The sequence below is a fragment of the Artemia franciscana genome, chromosome 1 (assembly GCF_032884065.1).
Source record: "Artemia franciscana chromosome 1, ASM3288406v1, whole genome shotgun sequence".
NCBI lineage: Eukaryota > Metazoa > Arthropoda > Branchiopoda > Anostraca > Artemiidae > Artemia > Artemia franciscana.
Genome location: NC_088863.1, coordinates 47,930,452 through 47,949,750, shown reverse-complemented (window position 1 = coordinate 47,949,750; position 19,299 = coordinate 47,930,452). Strand labels below are relative to the sequence as shown.

At 33.5% G+C, this 19,299-nt stretch overlaps 1 protein-coding gene across 3 annotated transcripts in view; it reads right to left on the bottom strand.

Moving 5' to 3' along the window:
* LOC136030827 (uncharacterized) overlaps positions 1–19,299 on the bottom strand; it is a 134,204-nt gene that overhangs the window by 52,259 nt on the left and 62,646 nt on the right. For all 3 annotated transcript variants that reach the window (XR_010618365.1, XM_065709876.1, XM_065709880.1), the window contains exons 6-10: positions 18,495–18,630; positions 16,924–17,083; positions 15,079–15,253; positions 11,162–11,389; positions 5,574–5,786 (exon numbers count right to left, since the gene is read on the bottom strand). Coding sequence is in view for 2 of the 3 variants with exons in the window: in XM_065709876.1 (XP_065565948.1) it covers positions 5,574–5,786; positions 11,162–11,389; positions 15,079–15,253; positions 16,924–17,083; positions 18,495–18,630 (912 nt within the window). In the remaining variant the exon portion in view is untranslated. The remainder of the gene's footprint in view (positions 1–5,573; positions 5,787–11,161; positions 11,390–15,078; positions 15,254–16,923; positions 17,084–18,494; positions 18,631–19,299) is intronic.

The following is a 19,299-nucleotide window of genomic DNA, read 5'->3' as shown; positions in this document are numbered from 1 at the left end:
GGAAAAAGTCATAGAGAAGAATTTAAAAGAAAACTTCACGGGAGAGGTTTTGGAGCCTTTTGGAGCAAGCTTTGAAGAGATTAGGGGAAAGCTTGCACATCAGTGTTGCCTCAGTGATGCAGTGAATGGTTAGTTATTTTAATTGTATATATTTGAGTAATTATTAAGGTACTAGCTGAAAGAGTAGAACTTATTTAACTAGTATATGTAGAAAAAACTCAATAATGGCAAGGGTTCAAATATTAATTATGATTAGTTTTCCTTTTTCATTTTCAATGATTAATTTGGCAACACTGACAAAACTTTGTACTGCCCTAAAAGCTTTATAATTTTGAAAAAAGATTAAATCTAGTCGTAATTGCAAGAAAGCAAATTTCTACTCATTTAACTTCTGCAATTTAGCAGTTTTAAAGTTAGGATCCATGGTTTCATTTAATTTTGGACAAAAGGGGGTTTGGATTTATAGTCCCTCCCCAGAAGCAATCCTTGAATATATATGTATTTCATAAGTAGAATCTTATCGTGTTCTTTTTTTTGAACCTTTGTTAAAATGTAATTTGTAAAGGTTATTCATAAAATAGAGTATGTAGTCTTGAAACAATTGGACGTCACGAATCAGTTCCTGGCATGAATGTAGATTTTCTACAATCTTAATGTATATTATTTAATCTGTTCTAGTCTTCCAAATTAAAATACTTTTTAATGATTTAATTTCATGCATGGGCATCAATGCAGGTTTTGAAAGGCAGGGTGTTTTTGCTCTAGGAATTGCAGAAACAATGGCTTGCGAAAATCTGCGCATAAATGAATGAATTTAAAGAACATTTTTTGCTTCTCTTATCCTTAGCAATGTTGGATGATTTTTGGTATTTAGCTTTTAGTTTTGAGAAAAAAAGGATACATATGGCCAAATTACATATGTTATCCTTAACAATGTTAGATGATTTCGAGGCTCTTAGCTTTTAGTTGTGAGAAAAAAAGGAGCCTCCCGCAGGCCACTCAGCGTGTCCCCAGCTGGCGATATGGGAACGCTCTACAAACATGTAGGGTACCTCCATAGGAGGCACGGACCAAGGGGAGCCTTGTCCCAGGGGGTGCATAATAGAAACTTGGGCATCCTCATCCGGAACTATAAATAGTATTGGAGGAGGAAGAAGGCCCCTCAAATGTAAACTCAGCAGGGCCCACCGGCGTTTCCACAAGTCCCATTAGTTACAAACCTTTCCCTGATAATAGGTTAGATTGCATGACGACGCAGAACTCCATCGTGGGAAGATCCTCTATAGGAGGACAACTGTCTCAAGGTGTAAGGTACATGGACAACAGCATACATGGACAACAGCCTCCGCAAAGGGCTGCATCGGCCTTTTTAGGGTACCTGCAAGACTGGGGACCTTGCGATCGATTATATTCCCACTTGAGGAGTGGCACCCTCGAGAACATTATAGCCTATTAAGCGGCACAGCATTCACATAAGGTTCTGATTAATGAATAATTCTTCTGGGCTAAGTCTGTTTTGACGGGCCTTTCCGGGCTGAAAAAACCTCTCCGAGCTAATTTATCTAATATGGGTTGCCTCCACGTAGGAACATAATATTTGTAGGAATGAATATATAAATGGGTCGGAGGTAATAGGCTTGGTACTGTCTGTGCAGGATTTTGACTCTTGCTGATAGAAGAGCATCGCCAAGTGCTGAAAACAATGTTGTGACCAAGATGGATCTAGGATTGCACAAAGCTTCTATTAATGCTGGAGATCCCAGGGACATCTTGCTGTCCGAGCCTAAGCCGGCTTAAGCACTTCGGTGTAGATTTGAGAAGGTATGTTGATTCCCTTCCTGCAGTGGTATCCGGGATCATTGCTTGTCCTGAGGCCAAAATAATTTCAATGATTTAAAGAACATGAAAATTGGAACTGGGAATATTACGATGTTAAAAAATGACTATCGTATTGAAATTCAGATAATTCGAACTGGACTTACTCAGAGTTTCAGAAACTCATATCCTAGAGGTAGAAGCATGAAATTAGATGATATAGAATTTGTTTACTCAGGCAGGAAGAATGGGATACATAAACAGGGAGTAGGGCTCACGATGAATAAGGAAGCTGCTAAACCTTGTTTAGGATGGGAAGGTATTAATAATAGAATACTAATTGCTCATTTTATGACAAAAAGATCAGGGAATCACTTATAGAAATACTAAGAGCCGACTGACAGAAATACTAGTGAATCAGATTAATTTCATCACAGTTAAAGGAGCAAATCGAAAGGGTCCCAGGTAGAAATATCGTGATTTTACTAGAAGATTTTGACGCCCAGTTTGGTAGAAATAGGGATATATGGTATCCTAGCCTAGGTAAATTTGGTGTAGGAAAAGAAAACAGTAATGGCTACAGACTTTTGCAATTTTGTAGGTATAACAATCTAGCTATAACCAATATGGTGTTTAGTCATAAAATAGCCCATGCATCGACATGGCATTCACGTGATAGTAAGTCAGCAAACCTTATTGATTATGTTAGAGTAAACTGAAGACTGGCAGGATCAATAGAAGATACTAGGGTATATAGGAGTATATACCCTAGGGTATTGATGTTAAAAGTTAAAGATCACCATCTAGTAGTGTTTAGGGTTAATTTAAAACTAAAATTTCGGAAGGGTAACTACGTCCCGGGAATTTATGATGCTGGTAGACTCTAGGATGAGAATCTTCATCCGAAAAGCCGATGAAGATTTGTAATATGTTTTCCATAGAAATTGCCAACGGATTATTCTGGGTACCTGGCCGACTGACCGTATTTCAAATAGTGCACTGTATGAAAAGTATGGTTCAATCCCGCTTTCTAGGGCTATAATGAAAGAAAGGTTTAAATGGCTAGGGCACGTTCTATGGATGAAGGATGAAAGATTGCAGAAGATTGTTCTTTTTGGCCATACGTCAAGGGCCAAACGGAAAGCAGGTCGTCCTCGTCTGGGGTGGGAGGATGTCATAGAAAAAGATTTAAAGGAAATGGGAACTTCCGAAGAGGGAGGAAATAGGGAGGCATTGAATAGGTGGGGATGGAGGAGGAGCGCGTATAGCTGTATTAACCTCAGGTGGCTTGGTACCGTGGTGACTTGTTAATAGTAATAAGTTATTTGAACCAAATTTTTAGTTTTCAGAAGTTAATCCTTCTATCAAGAACTTGTTTAGTGAAATTACTAACGTTTTGCCCCCCTGAGGCCGCCTTAGGTCCGGTCATACCTGAAAACCACATTTTCTAAGATTTTTCATTTGGAGACTTCAAAATTTTCATTAGTGTCCTTACGTTGAAAATATTATACAAAACCATTTCGTTCGATTTGAAGGCATTTTTCGTCCAGAAAAGATCTCAATGGAACAACCGGTTGAACCCCAAAGTCAACAACACATGCAAAGAATATGCAGGTAAACGTAAGAACAGTTTAAAAACAGTTCCTAAACTTTCTTTTTGAAAAAGTTTAAAGATTATTTATACTGATATTTCTGATTATTCTTTTAAAACTCATTATAACGAATTTTTAACCAAACTTTTTAACTTTTTTAAGTCCTTTTTAACTGTTTAAATCCTTTTTAACTTTTTAAGTCAAAAACTTTTAACTGCATATATATTTAAACTAAATTCTGGATTTGGTCGTGTAAGTTTTCACTCAACCAGTTTATGCAGCTTAATTTCATTTTCACTGCCATTAGCACTTCAACTGTTGAAACTATGATCTCCTAAAACCCATCTCTGACAATGCCTTCGAAACTTTGAACTCAGTAAATATTTGTATTTGCTTGCCGTAAATTTCCTCATAAACTTTCATATTCAAATCCAAAGTCCAAAAGTTTTGTCAAAGCAACAGCAAGGCACATAATATTTTAGAAAGTATGGGTTAAATTTTAGGTCAAAATCTAAATATTAGAAGGAACATGAAAGTCCATATTGATAAAAAGCATATACACATAAAATTGCTGTTGCAAAGATACAATGTGATGCATTGCATATTTTGTCCTTTAAAAAAGTGCTCAACCTAACTTACTGGGAAATAAAGTTTCTTTCTTTAATTACTATGGACACTGAAAATGATATTTGACATTTGAACTGATTATGTGAAAACTTAAGTGACCTTATTTAAAAATAAAAATGAAAAATCAGAAATTCAGCTATTAATGAAAAAGACCTCCATACACAGTTATGCAGTTTTTGGCAGTACTATGGTCCAAATTAAAAATAGTCAGAAAAAACACGGATGAACAATCAGCGAAAAATAAGCTAGAAACCCAAGGCCTAGGAAGGTAGCTGTCTTTTGGAATCAACAGATTGTTAAAGTTTGGATTTACCCGTATAAAAAAAAATTGTCCAATTTAACTGGTTTGTCTTACTAATTTATTTTCACAGTTCAACCGTGGCAACACTGACAAAGATGTTGGTATATATATATATATATATATATATATATATATATATATATATATATATAAAAGAATATCGTTTTTCAGGAATGAATAGCCCCTAGACCGGTCCAGGGGGCAAAGAATGTTTTTATTTTGGTGACGTTGGTACTTCAAAAGGCTTACTAAAAAGAATTCATAATTTTTATTCAAATTCAGCATCCGAGTTTTAGCGAGCTTTTGCGAACCTTAACGAGAAAAGAGCTCGTATAGTTACAGTTAATGGAATTCTTTGGATGTATAAAAATCTTACTGTTATCCAGAATTGACTTGTGCCGTCATAACGCAAATTCAACCACATGCAGCTTTAATATCAAATTTCTCGGACAAATAACTTTGCGTATTTTGAGACCTTTTATGAAATTAGATTTTATTTCTTAGCATCGCACTTACGGAGGGGTTAAGCCCCCCTATTCCTCTTCTGGGTACACATCTAAAATCAATCGCTTTGCGGAAGATTACTTTAGAGATAAGAGAATGAGCCAGGTGAATGAATCTTTCAGGAACTATTTTAAATGTTAAATTCTGAAAAAAGACATTTGCTTTTTCGGGTTTTTTTTAATATCCAAGAAATTTTGTCCAGATACCTGTTGTCTACAATAGCTGAAATATAGACTATTATAAACAGACTATAATTGAATGGCCACAGATATTTCAAAACAACTATATAAGTTCGTATCTGGAGTTTGAATAAGGTTTCTTTTACGCTCATGCTGTTTTTAACCTGAGGGTTTTATAGAGTTTTGATTGCTATTTAAGGTTTTTAGTAACTCTTTACACACGGCTTGAGAGTTTTTTTTTTCTAAGCCTACTTTGTTTCTGTTTAGTTACAAATATTTTACAGGTTCTGCCATTTGAAGCGTCAAAGCCTACCTCCTCTCTACACAGGCTTCCCTAGAAGGGGGATGCCCCACATTACATAAAAAGAGCTTTTTTAGATTAATTTGTACAGTTTTGTGATGAAAGATTTCATTTAGGTAATGAATAACAAACCCACATTATTTTAGCTCATAAAACTTACTTTATTCTGAATTCTTTGATAATTTAATCCATAGTTTCAATGCTAAAAAGTTCAAAATTTACATTTTCTCTCACACAGAACTAGATAAACCTACCAAGAATTTACGTCCTTCAGAAGTTCCTTCCTGTTTGTGCTGCTTCTTGACTGAATTTGTTCTTGAAATTTGGCTTTGCTTAGAAACTGAGCCGTAATCTCTTGGTTCCTCAGGGATGTCAAACAAACGGGGAAGAAATTTCCTTGATGACATTTTAAGGCGAGCAGAGTCAACAGCAGAACGAACTCGAGCCAAGAATTCTGGAGCTTGTCCCTAAGAAAAAGAATAATTCGAGGTCAAATGGATAAAGCTATTCTTCTTCTATCTTTTCTTTGTTAGGCTTCAGGGTGAGACTTTGAGAGAAATAGTTCAAAAAGCAAAAGAAATGACATTGGATAGTTTAGAGTTTCATAATTTAGAAGATGGATGGAAAAATTTTAATAACACGATCGAAGATGATAATTGAGGAAAAAAAAATTACGAAAAATAGGCTTAGAATATTAGCAAAAAAGTATTAAACTAGGTTGAAGAAAGGATGATTTTGCAAAAGGAGTTGTCGTGGGATAGATCTTGCAAGAATAATACAGAAGTAAGGTAAGTAGAGTAATTAAGAAAATGTGAAACCGAGCTTATGGATTAAATACCTGACGATATTAAATACGCAGACAGGTGGTATATTAGTATGAATTTTATTGGCTTGTTATCAAATTAAGTGGTTAGTCAGACTTAGGTCAAAACTGATGGTAGGACCAGGACCTCAGTTAGTAATATAGAGTGTGTAAAGGTGAAATGAGGTAAATATTTTGGGAATGTATTATACTATGACCCATTCATAGTAAATTACATGCAGAAAAGCAACAGGAGTTATAATAATTTAAAAGGGAAGAAAGATTTATTTAGTAAAGAAGCAAAAATAATATTAAAAACAATTTTTGACAAATATCAAGGCTGTAGTTATGGGTTGTATGGCGGATACGTTGATAGAAAGATGATATTTGTTAGACTAAAAGATACTGTATATTAGGTTTTAAGAGAATAATACTGAATATATTAGCTACATTTTTTTTTTTATAGAAATTTGGTACTTTAAGCTTTTCCTAACAATATAATAACTTGCAAAAGATTTCAAATGCATTAAATTCTTGCCAATCTCTGGAATTTTTCAACAAGCTTTTGTTCACTTTTATAATTGAATTTTTTGTTTTTTGATTATTTTTATTTTTTGAGCAGTTAGAAAGATCGTGCAAAAAAGAGAAAATATCCTGGTTTTAGGGAAGTGGGAAAATTTCAAGGTTAGGCTAATAAACCAAGAAGCGTCTGAATCTTCAGATCTCCGTTCCTCAGTTGTATAGATTATCTGATGCTGCGGGTTATACTGATTACTTGATTAAACCATTGATTGAATTGGTGGGCGAGAATTCTGTTTGGGTTAATAAAAAAGGAAGTTAAAAGTTTGTTTGGTGCAAATTCAGGAGTTGATCAGGGTTGTCTTGTATCTTAACTTCAAAGACTTAGGTGGTGAACATAGTTTGAATACCTTGGGTAAAAAAAATGAACGAATTTTTAAGTGTATTGACAGCTGGTACCGCAATAAATAAACTTGATAGTTAATGTAAAAAACACCAAGTGTATTAAATTACGAGTAACTGAACATGGTATTGAACGCCATATTGAACGTGGGGTAAGTCACTTCTACTAGAAATAAACCAAGATGATGAAGTGATGACCGAGAAAATTGACCGGAAATAATTTCTAAGACCATACTGGCTATGTTTGAAAAAATCGAAGTTTAAATTCCAATCCTTCATACAATTTTTATTCACTTATACTTTTTCACATCTGATTTCTCATAATGCCATCCCTGGTACGTGATTAGCGTTAAAAAACACTTTACTACAGAAAATGAATTCCCAGGTCTGAATAGCCATTCAGTATATATTCAAAGTTATTACGTAGCTACTTTCTAAAGTTAGTACTACTTGTCTATTCTTTAGATGTACTCAAACTTCTTAAGACTTGCCGACTTGCCTAATGGCTTGCCTTAGGCCGACTTGCCTAATTTTTGTTGTTATTAAAGTCATAAGGGCACCAAAAACTGCCAAGGTGTATTAAAGCCAGAATGCATCAAAACTACTTTCATATACAACTATTCTTGAAAATTTCCTCTCAAGTTTATGTTTCTAAATTTTAGTTTTCAATTAGTTCTCGACACTAATAGATCCTTACTTTGGACACCAATAACAGAATTCTTGTGTCTTGAACCAATTCTACTTCCCTTCTTTCCATCGGTGTTAGAGCCATAAGGGTGCAAAGAGCTACTAGATTAATTTAACAAAGTTCCTCTAGCTATGTTAGGAGATAAGTAGATACACGTAAACGTTGAAATAAAGTAGGAATAAAGGTTCGATAAGATGTTTTTTTATACTTCCCGTTGAATACTTCAATTCATTTGGTTCCAAAATATTGTTAGTTACTTATTATGTCTATAGATGTCTAAGGTTGCTTCTTTAAGATAATATGGGAAAAAAAGAAAAACTTGTTCTTATCCCTTATCTAGGGGAAACGAGGGCTAGTTCTATTTCATGGAGTTAAATAATCTATGAAACTTCTTAACAAAAGTTACTTTGTTCTGTTGATTCTGTGTGATATTTTCAGTCAAGCATAAACAGAGCACAGTTTTGGCCTGAAAACATAGTTTTGACTTGAAGCAAAGACAGTTGGGTCAAGAGTGTACAGAACTCAACTAGTACACACTACGTGGACGATTCTGACCCTACTAGAAATTCTTTAAAATCACAATTTGTACAGGAAAAATATCGCCATCTAATTGTTAATTTCCTTGACGTCAGGGAAAATCAGTTGTTAAAACTGGTAAGAATGCAAATGAAAACAATATTTCACTAAGAAGAACTTTGCATTCTTGTTGATACCCAGCAGTTACATAAGATAGTTCGAAAATTATAAGCTGGTAAAAATCGAAATTACTGGATTTGTCGGATAATATTCGACAACACTGGATTTCAGTGTTGCTTCATTATTATGTTGTTTTTTTTTAATTTCCTTGGTGGAAGATAGGCTTGAATGGTCTGAACTACTTTTAATGGGAACTTTGACCAAGAATGTGCACAAGTGTCCGATTTGAACAGGAAATTGTTCACTATTTTTCATTTCCCTAATTTTCCAGGGGAAGAGTGAACTCAGATGGTCCACAGCATTTGTCAGGGGATTTTTCACTGAAGAAGGATTTTCCAATAGCATATATTATGGTGAATAGTGTATTACCCCATACCAGGCAGAGAGACAATTAGGGGAGTTGTATTTATGGGTGTTTATTACAATATGATTGAGTTACAAAATAAGATGCTCACAGTGCGTATATCGGATTAAATTTTTTTTTTTAAGTAATTTGCTCGTGTTATCTAATTTTAATTTGCTCGTATTATGGGCAATGAGTGCTTGGCTGAGTAATAGGAAACACTTTCTAATGATTTCCTAGTTTTATAGATGGCTTTTATTTATATATTTTATAGATGGTATATTTTATAGATAGTTTTATAGATGGCTTTTATTTTATAGAAAAATACAATTTTTCTTCATTAATATCTCCTATTTTCAATACTATCTCATATTTTCACTAATATTTCCTAACAATAAGCAGAGAAAATGAAAAAAAGTCCAACTTTTTGGACGCGAGTTATGAAGTGCTCGCATATATCGGATGCGACCTTCTTTTTAAATATAATGAGCTATAAGTTTTTTTTTATCCGATCCTGGCAAAACTTTCAATAACTTCTTTGATCTCTTGATATTTTTTTCGCGTTCTTTTTATTTTTAATATAGTATGATACATAATTCCCAAGAAAGGGAGCCCGGATTCAAAAAGTTAATAGGCATTTAAATTTCATGACGAAACAGATTGAGATAGCACAATCATTCAGTGGAAAAACACGGGGTGTAAATTCCCATTAAACTTGGAAGATATTCTTGATATTTTCATAAAAAAAAAACGCATACACACATCACCCTATTGGATCATCATAATATGTTTTTTGTATTATCACAAAAAAAATCTGAACAAGAGCCTCCCCTCCCCAATTTTTGTGAATTGAGACACCTGAAAACAGGTGAGATATATCCTAATTTTTTCGCTCTCCTTACTCCACGTACCCTACTAACTTATAGCTACAAACGTTCTTATGTAAATGGATAAGAATTATTTGAAGCCCTAGACGGGTTTACAAGCTCATTTGCTTCCTGAAATTTTGAGCCCGTCTCTTTTCGTAATCCTGAATATTTGTAACACAAACAAACATGTTAACAAAACCTATTCCTGGACTTTACGTTTGTTATTTTCTTAAATAAGAATTTTAATTGCTGATAAATGATATGTTTGATGATAAACTGTCAAATTTGTCCGACAAACTGATCTACATATCTATCAATTTTCCTAGTAGGAGTATAACCCCAGAGAAAGGGGAAACAGCAACACTGATTGTCTGTTAGTACTAAAAAAGAGTTGCGTTGCAAAGAACAAATTTACAGGAAAGTAGTTAAGCTAAATATTTCTCTAGGGTTTCAATAAATTCATCAAAAGCTGGCTCTTATACAATGTAAGTTGTCAACGGCATTCAAAATATCGAAAATGCAAAAATTTATGTCAAAGTCAATGAGTCCATTTTCGGCAATTTCAACCAGTGCGGAAATCGAATATGCCGCCACCGGAAAAAGGCAGAAAATCAATTGCACAAATTTTACAACTAACAATTCCTAGGTACCTGATTTCTGGTGTGTTACAACAGTCGCATTTACATGTCCTCATGGCCACCCACCATAACCCGGAGAGAAGCTTTGTCAAACTACGAAATTTCTGCTATTTCTACAAGATGTCGACACATATAAAGAAAATAAATAAAGTACAACGGATTGAACCCATTGAAACATTTTGAGTTTAAGTATATAAGCTATAAATTTCATTTTGATAAAAACAAATCAAATAACGCTTTTTGAATTGCTACAAATGAGCCTTCTTCCCGATGATCACAAAACTTACCATTAAAATACAAGATTATAAAGTACCTAAAGTAAATGGTTTTTAATAACTTTCAAAGCAAGTTTAAACGTTATTTTCTAATAAAGAGATACAATATTGACTCAATTGCCTCAAAACTTTCTGCACAGAGCTTTGTACCCATTAAACCTGTACCCACGCGTACAGGTACCCATCTGTACCCAAACTGTACCCATCGAAACCTCTTTTAACTAAAAGAAAAAATTATCACGTGTAAGTTGAAAAAAAAATAAATAAAGATCTCCCTATTTGTTAGAATTCTTAGCCTTTGGTACATTTCAGTGACATGATTTTAAGCATATTGAGATGGTCTATGCTAAATTACCCAGAATGTTGATGTATTACTTTATATTGAATATTTTTTGTATTATTTTTACATATTAACTTCATACTATTGGGTTAATTTCGCAGATATTTTATTAAGAATATTTATGCAATATCAATATATTATTATATATTGTGTAATGATTAAATGATATTATGTTTCACATTAATTGTGTGTTCTACCTATAATATGTTTGATATTATTTGTTTTACACAGTCTCAGTCAGAACAATAAAAATTTTTTAGCTTCACCAACCTCGAAAGAGCTTTGGTCTAAGTAACGTTGGCTTAAAATATACTCTCTATCCTCTTTAGTAAGGTGTGCTGGATCAAATCCAGCTTGGAACAGCTGAGCCTCTAATAAATCTTCTTCAAAGTGAGGAACTTGACCTGGAAGTAGACTTCCTCCCAGCTGATTCCTCCCTGCATGACATAGGTCTGGAGAACAGAGTCCGGAAGGAGATAAATGTCGGCGTGCTGCATCCTATGTGCAAGAAGAAAAGAAGAAATAAAAATACATATTTTAATGTTCTAGGTGTTGGCTAAGCTGATTAGGAATATTTTTTTTTCTTTTTTTAGACTATTTGGGTGAATTATTGATAACTTCTTTTAATCTTAGGTGAAAAAGGCATAAATGCAAGACAAATGTTGTGAAGACACTCCTCAAGTTAAACTATACTTTTTTAAGCTATATCCTAAAACAAAACTACCGGAGGATAAGGCAACCCTCCCTGAATGTATCACCAACATTACCTGACTATGTTTCAGGGCTTTTTCACAAAAACTATTTAAATCACGTTTTCCATGAAATTGAGCTATTGAAGTAGTTATGTTGAATGTTATGTTGGAAATTATGTTGTTAAGTTAGAATGAATGAATGTCATGCTGAATTGGTTTTGACGTCTTATACTGGAAACCTGATTGGATTTCCAACAGAAAAGTTTAGTATTGAAACTGGAGAAAAAGGTAAATAATACAGCATTGCAATTTATAGTCCCTACTGGCGGTGCTGATCTCCGTTTCTTGGCCCTTCAGCCAGGAAGTACAATGGTTGGGAGCCAGCCATCCTGTGGTTTCGCACAACCTTCCTGTTTACGTTTCCCAGATTTCTACAGGTACCCATTTAGAGCTGGGTTGACTCTTACAAAGTCACGCCACTGACTTCACGCCCGTCCCAAACTTTATAATTGGGTACACTAGGACTCGAGCCATCGCCCTCTCAGACAAAGGATCCTAAATCCAGCACACCAATCATAAAATTGAAAGTTATAAAAATAAATTCAAAATCGGAATATCTTTCCAAGTCCCCAAATTAGGTTTCAGTTTTCTTGCTTTGAAACCAATACATATATAGCAAAATCACTATATAAAAAACTACACAGCGTAAAAACCCCCTGAAAATTACTGTTGATATCAAAGGAACAAATTTTTTCGCGAATACCGTGAAATTTCCAGGAGCAGTAAAACTATACCTTAAAGTAAATCATTTCACGGAAAGAGTTAAAATTCGGCAAAAGCTTTTTGATGTAAAATATTACCAATACAACAAAAACAATCTTTAGCCTCTGGCAGACTTAGTATTAATAATTACTTATGGTAGTTACTTTAGTTTGCCTCAAAATCTCGATTTGTGGTTTAATATCTTTTGAGGATTGTTATGACTTAAAATATAAAATATAGTTTCTTATAAAATTGAGAATGGTTGGAAATTTATTCTGAGTTTTATATTGGTTTTTGATACGCAAAATTATACTTTTTTTTTCAAGCATCAAAGCCCCTTTTTATTATCAAAAATTAGATTTTGTTGTGTTATAAAAATCAGTTTTTAACCTAGTTATGATTAAGCCAAGGGACGTAGACAGAAATATTTTCGGATGGGGAGGGGAAGAATCACATGAGGATGGAAGTTTAAAAATTACAACAAAGGCAAATTGGATGAAAAATAAACACAAAATGTAGGGCAATTTTTTATAACTGAGAAAAAAAAGGAGAATTCTCTAACCAAAAATTTCAAAAGAAAATGGGAAATATTTTGGAAATATAAGAAATTATTAGGAAATACCCAATATATCTAGTAATTTTGAGAGAAGAGGCTACTGGGCTGAAACTCATTTCCTCTGTGTACGCTATTGATTTTATAGCTCAAGGTGGCTTGAAAAGCAAGGGTAGCAGGGTAATGCACAAAATAAGAAATTTATCTTAACGTAAATACATTTGCTCGCCAATTGATAAAAAAATTCCAAAATCCCAAAAATCGAATAGATAAAAAATCTTTCAAAAACGAATAGGAAGGCATCAACGACATCAAAAACTGGAGTAAAAGACAGGAACATTAGCAGTTACAGAGTTATTTAATTTGGCTCCATCTTGATTTCTCATTCAGAGCAAATCATTGAATTTCAATTCAATGTATTCTTAATGACATTATTTAAAATAAGGAATATTAAATAACTTTTTTCACTCTCCCAAATTCAAAGTAAATATATTGAGGTTCACACGGTCTTCCCAAACAAACGAAAAGGAAAAGAGTTGATTTCTTTATGACAAATGTGTGGCATAATTAGATTTGAGCCAGAATGTGTCTTTCAAATTTTTTTCTCTTTTCTTTTTTTTTCTTTCGTGCTTGTATTCTTCTTTTTTAGCTTATTGGTTTCCAATCTGGAATGCTCATATAAGGTCATCTGCCTAGTCGTTGATTAAAAAGTAGCAGGTTTTTAAAGATTAAACGTATGATAGTGTCCATATTTTACTCCTTCTTTTCTATAAGAAGCCCCTCCTTCATTTCGAAGGAAATTTCGCAGCTTGCCTCACACCTTCAAATATCCCTGGAATTTGATCAAGGAATTAAATAATGAATGAATAAAAGATACGTAAATCCAACACAGAAAATTAGAAAATTGTGGCCATAAAACGTAAAACGTGACTTCTTGGCACTTGTACATCCCTAACGGACCCCCAATGGTCAGAATTGTCTGTAAATAAGTATCTTAGAGCCATCTAGTCTTCCTTTTATTAAACTGCTTCCATCTTAAACTATTTTGATTCTAATTTATTTCAGTTTTAATTCTTTATTTTCACCTTTCATTAATTACTTATCAACAAACTTAGCCAAAGAAGGCTAAATACCTTTTTTTTCTTTAATCAAATAGATCTTTTACAGAAAATTGCCGTCATTTGTTTCATTCGACAAATGTCATCGGATATTGGACAAGTTGATCAGATTCAACTAAAAAAAACTACGACAAAACAAAACTTAAGCTATATCCACAAAAACCAATGGATATAGATTGTGAAAATAGAACATTTTGACTAAGTTTTTGGTTGAAACCATAATTTAAAAGAAGAGTAAGAGAGTAGATATAAAATACCCAAAACTAAAAAAATCAACAACAAAAGACTCCAAAAAAGAAATGAAAAAGTCAAACAACATCTATGTGCCTAAACACTTCATTTATTATCTCATTTTTTTCTCTTTATTGTGTTTCATTTCTCTTTCACCTTACAAGAGGGTGAGCAAAAACGATTTTCTTTATTCATTTCTAAATTGTTGGCTGTGTGTAAGTCGGATTGCTTTTTTTGTTATAATTCTTTTGCTTCTTTCCTGTTTTCAGACCTTCTTTGTTCTATACAGCTCTTCTGGACCCCCTATCACTATAGCCCAACAACAACAAAATTAAAAATCTAGAGTAAACCACATGTAAGTTTGCCACGATGAAAAAAAGCAAAATTCAGCGACCCACCCAGCCGTGGAAGTAAAGTAAGTAAAAGTAAGTAAGTATGACAACCTTAAACCCTCAAGGTCGGAACCGGTGGTGCTAATCTCCGTTTCTTTGTCCTTCAGCCAGGAATGCAATGGGGGGCTAGGGGCCAGCCATCTTGCGCTTTTGAACACCATTCCTGCTTAACTTACCCAGATTTTTCCATATACCCATTTAGAGCTCTGCCAACTCTGGCTGAGCTTAGAGCCACGCCACTGACCCCCTCCCAAATCCAATAGCTGGCTACGATAAGGATCAAACCCATACCCCTTGAACAAAGAATTCTCACACCAGCGCGCAAAACACTTAGTCAGGGTGGAAATATCGAAAAAATGGTAAGGATGTCGAACTTCCAGTGGTTGGGGCGGATCCAACATCTGACAGCTTTCTTTCCTAAGTAAGAAGCTATGAATACCTGAAACAAAGCCATGGCTTCCTTTTGGTTTACGAGCGGAGTGTTGATGGATTTAGAATCTCCATTTGAGTTATTTGAATGAAGGAGAGGATTTGTTTTCAGTATGCCATCGTCGACAAATGGAGAGCTTATAGAGTTTAGTTTGGCTTCCCTAGCCTTTCCTCTTCTTTTCTTTCTGGAATTGAAAAAATATTTATTCATATTAATTTCTGAATTAGAGCCACAAAATATACAGCATTATTATGTAAAAAAAGAGAAGAAAATTATACAGCACTGTGTTTTGAATATAATAAACAATAACCAAAATAGAGCTAGGTATGGTACACTGAAAAGGAGACATATTTGAATTCTCAAATCTTATTATTTGTAACAACATGGTTAATAATCAGAGAAGATGCAGCTAACACAAAGCATCGAATTAAATTTGTCTGCTGTGTTTGGCCCAAATATTAGGAAATAATAAGAGGCCGAGTCAGCTTTACATGCACTGGAAACCCTGCTTATGAGGTTTGGCTATAAAGGGTACCACAAAATAGCAGCATATACATATATATATATATATATATATATATATATATATATATATATATATATATATATATATATATATATATATATATATATATATATATATATATATATATATATATATATATATATATATATATATATTACACCAATAAATTTTTACTTAGATCTGAGGAGATATGGGTGTTCTTTTATATTTCCTAATTGCAATAGGGAGCTTTGAATCGTGAACCTTGATATCTGCAATTAGCCAAGAAATTTGGTCAGATTTGCAAACAACTGTCAATTATTCAATAGCTATTACTAGGGGCTTGCAGTTAAGAACGTTACAATACCGTGCATCTTGCAATAAAATAAATTGACGTAATAGGCTTCATATATATTTGCCACAATAGCTTTCGAATAATCTATGAAGTAATTAATTAAAAAAAACTCCGTCTGATGGCAGCAAAGACCTCGAAACGAAAAAAATAAAATAGAATGTTATTTCGTAGTTGATGCAACATATATCCACAAACTCCGTTTAAATAAACTGACTCACGATATTTACCTATATTTGTAGAATTCTTGAAAAAAATAGCGCTTTACTAAAAACAGATAACCACCCAAAAAACAGGATATTCTCTTAGGAGTAGAAAAGTCTTTAACTAGCATGTAAAAAATAAAAGATCAATTTGTAAATAACGTTCTCAATAGTCTTTCGCCGGCCGTGATATCGGTAACTTTTTACATGAACTTTAAATTCTCGAAAAAACTCAAGCAAGCTCAGTTGACAGTGAAGAACAAGAACAAGTACCTCACAACTCTGCGTCATTATGAGGCAGTTTTATGTCTATCATCTGACAGACTAAAAACAAAAAAATTAAATTGTGAGACTACTATTTAAATTTTGGGGGGAGGATTGGGGTAGTTTTGATTAAGCTCACCCCTCTCCCTTATGAACAGGTATGTTAGTACTTGTGCATGTACAGAGGAGAATTATGTGAGAAAATTAAAAAAGAAAATTATTTAGAAAAAGTTGCTTCTGTGAGCAGAAAATTAGCAATTCCTATTATGATTGCCACCAAAATATTTTTCAGAAGGCTGCTTTGTTTTTACTAATGCTTAAGTGATACTGTTCACATTTTCCTATCTTATTCATTTTTAGAACGTAATGTATTTTTTCTGCTATTATTCTGCCCCTCCCTCCCCTCCGTCAACCAAGAATATAAGAAAAAATATAAATTCTTACAAAAAGCGAAATGAAAAGGAAGAATAGAAAGAAGAACAAGTCTCATGTTGGATTGATGAAACAAAGGAATTTAATGATTAAAATACCTTCGATTCGTTAGAAATATAACAACTCCTATGACATAAAGAAGCCCAAGAACTCCAGAAGCTATACCGATGGCGACGTAATTACTTTGGTGAATGATGGACCCTGGCCCTGATTGGCCAATATCTACTGTTCCTCCATCAAAAACAACCTCGGCTACTCCTAAAATAAGTTAATACGGTTATCATGCAATATGTGATGTTGTAAAAACTAAAAATACTATAAATACAATGTAAACTAAAAAAAAAAACTTAATAACGCATCTTGTAATCTTATTAAAACTACAAAAGCTCTGGGAACGTTTCGTCATTTACATAACCTAGTTTATATTCTTAAAGGAGGTTTTCATGTCCTTAATGAATGCATAAGGGTTGAACAGGGGTAAGCTACACATCCAAAATGACTTGAAAGTTTAAAGCAGATGTAATATGAATAGATTTTGTCGTATTTGAATTTCAGATCCGTTCAGTTCAGTTCGTTTAATTACAAAATTGTGTAACACATAACATCAATCCAAGTGGCTGCCCAACGAAAGACATAAAAGTAATTGATACTGGTGACCACATATGTATCAAACCTTTAACAAACAAACAAAAAAAGAAATAAAACAACCAAATTATGACCAATCTCTCTCAAGAAAATAAAAATAAATATGCAAAAAACATCAAGGAACCAAGATCCACAAGAAAATTTTTAATTTTACTCTTATATCAGCACGTTTGATACAGTTGTGTCAATACTTCAATGGTATTAACCCCTCCCCCACCCTAAAAAAACAACAAAAAAACTAGTAAGCACTTTCTTCCCTGAATACCCATTCACAGAAAAGTTATTGAAACTAAAAACTTCCTGACATCTTGACCATATCTCTTTTAGAAATTGTTTAAAGGTTTTACTTTCGACATACTGGATTTGCTTTTCAACTTTGCATAGCTACAAGCATATTTTCTAGGAGAAGTAGTGACAAAAATTGACAAGAGATATGTCGCCATGGAATCATAAATAGTCCTTCTTTTTTTATTCAGCTGGGAAAAATTCATTATAAAATCTACTTAAGAACATTTGACATACTCGTAGCCATAAGAAAACACTAAATAGTTCTAATTTTGTTGCTTCAATATTTACTACTGGCGCGCCAAAATCAAAATTAGTAGCGAGTCGTTCATTTTTGCCTTTCTTCTGGTTTAAGAACAACTTTTAAAAACAACAAGAACGTTAAGGGTTTTAAAGAATGTAGAAGGACTACTCTTGGCAAACAACCACCCAAACCGTCTCTCAGGAACGGGTAAGAATACCCCTTACAAATCAGCGATTTCAAGCCTCATTATAAAACTTTTGTTTTTGGTTGAATGATTTTACAATCAAAGTTAAGTATCAAATGATCAGTGTAAAGAAAATAAAAACCCTAAGTAAAGGAGAGATACCCTTTAAAACTCAAGATTGTTTTCATAAAGTCGTAAATTCTTCATGTCGCAGTTTTTAAATCTTGCCTACTGACATGTTGAAACCCGAAAATAAACCCTGTATGGACTTTTATTTTAGAACCAAAATTATAATTGTTTAAACTACTGACCTGGACTGCCTGCTACCCTGAAGGCTATGCAAGGTGAGAAAACTCCGATTCGTGCATTGGCAGTGTCCTTGCATAAGAGGCGGACTAATATTACTCTGCCATCTAGAGAAATCCTTAAAGAGCCATCACCAAGCCACTAGAAAATAAATATTTTAGTGGTTTTCTAAGTAAATAGTTAAGTTCGAAAAGGAAACAAGAGCGGAAATTACAATCTTGCAGGAGGAACACAATACTTTTTTAAGTAAATATGAATTTTAAAAGGATTATAGTTAAGTAAAGAATAAAATAAAAACGTGTTTCCAATCCAGCGTGTCAAATAAAATGTCAACAACATACTTGATGAAATTGGAACGTCTCCAAGTAAATAAGATGTGTCTCCAAGCTACTCGGAATAGTAAATTAATCGACCGCCTTCAAAATCAATCATTTAATGCAGAAAAGGAACAACAGGAAAAAAACTAAAGTTTTAAGAAGAAACAGAATAATTTCTTGAGCAAAACAAAGTTAATAAAAAAATATTTATACAAATCATAAAATAAAAATGTAGTGTTTATAACCTGTTCCAATCCATATATAATGTTCCATTCCACATATTCCAAATTACAAATTGCTTTCGTGTGAAAATAAACGGCCAAAGAATTTGAAGGGAGAAAATGAATTTAAAGGAGAAAAAAACAACAAAAAAAGCGTTAGGGGGATAGAAGCTTCTTGTATATGGTTACTCTATATTGCAAATAGGTTTTGCGCTCCAAGTTCGTCTTTACGAAAATCATCTTTGCCAATGTGTAAAGCAGATTCATCTTCT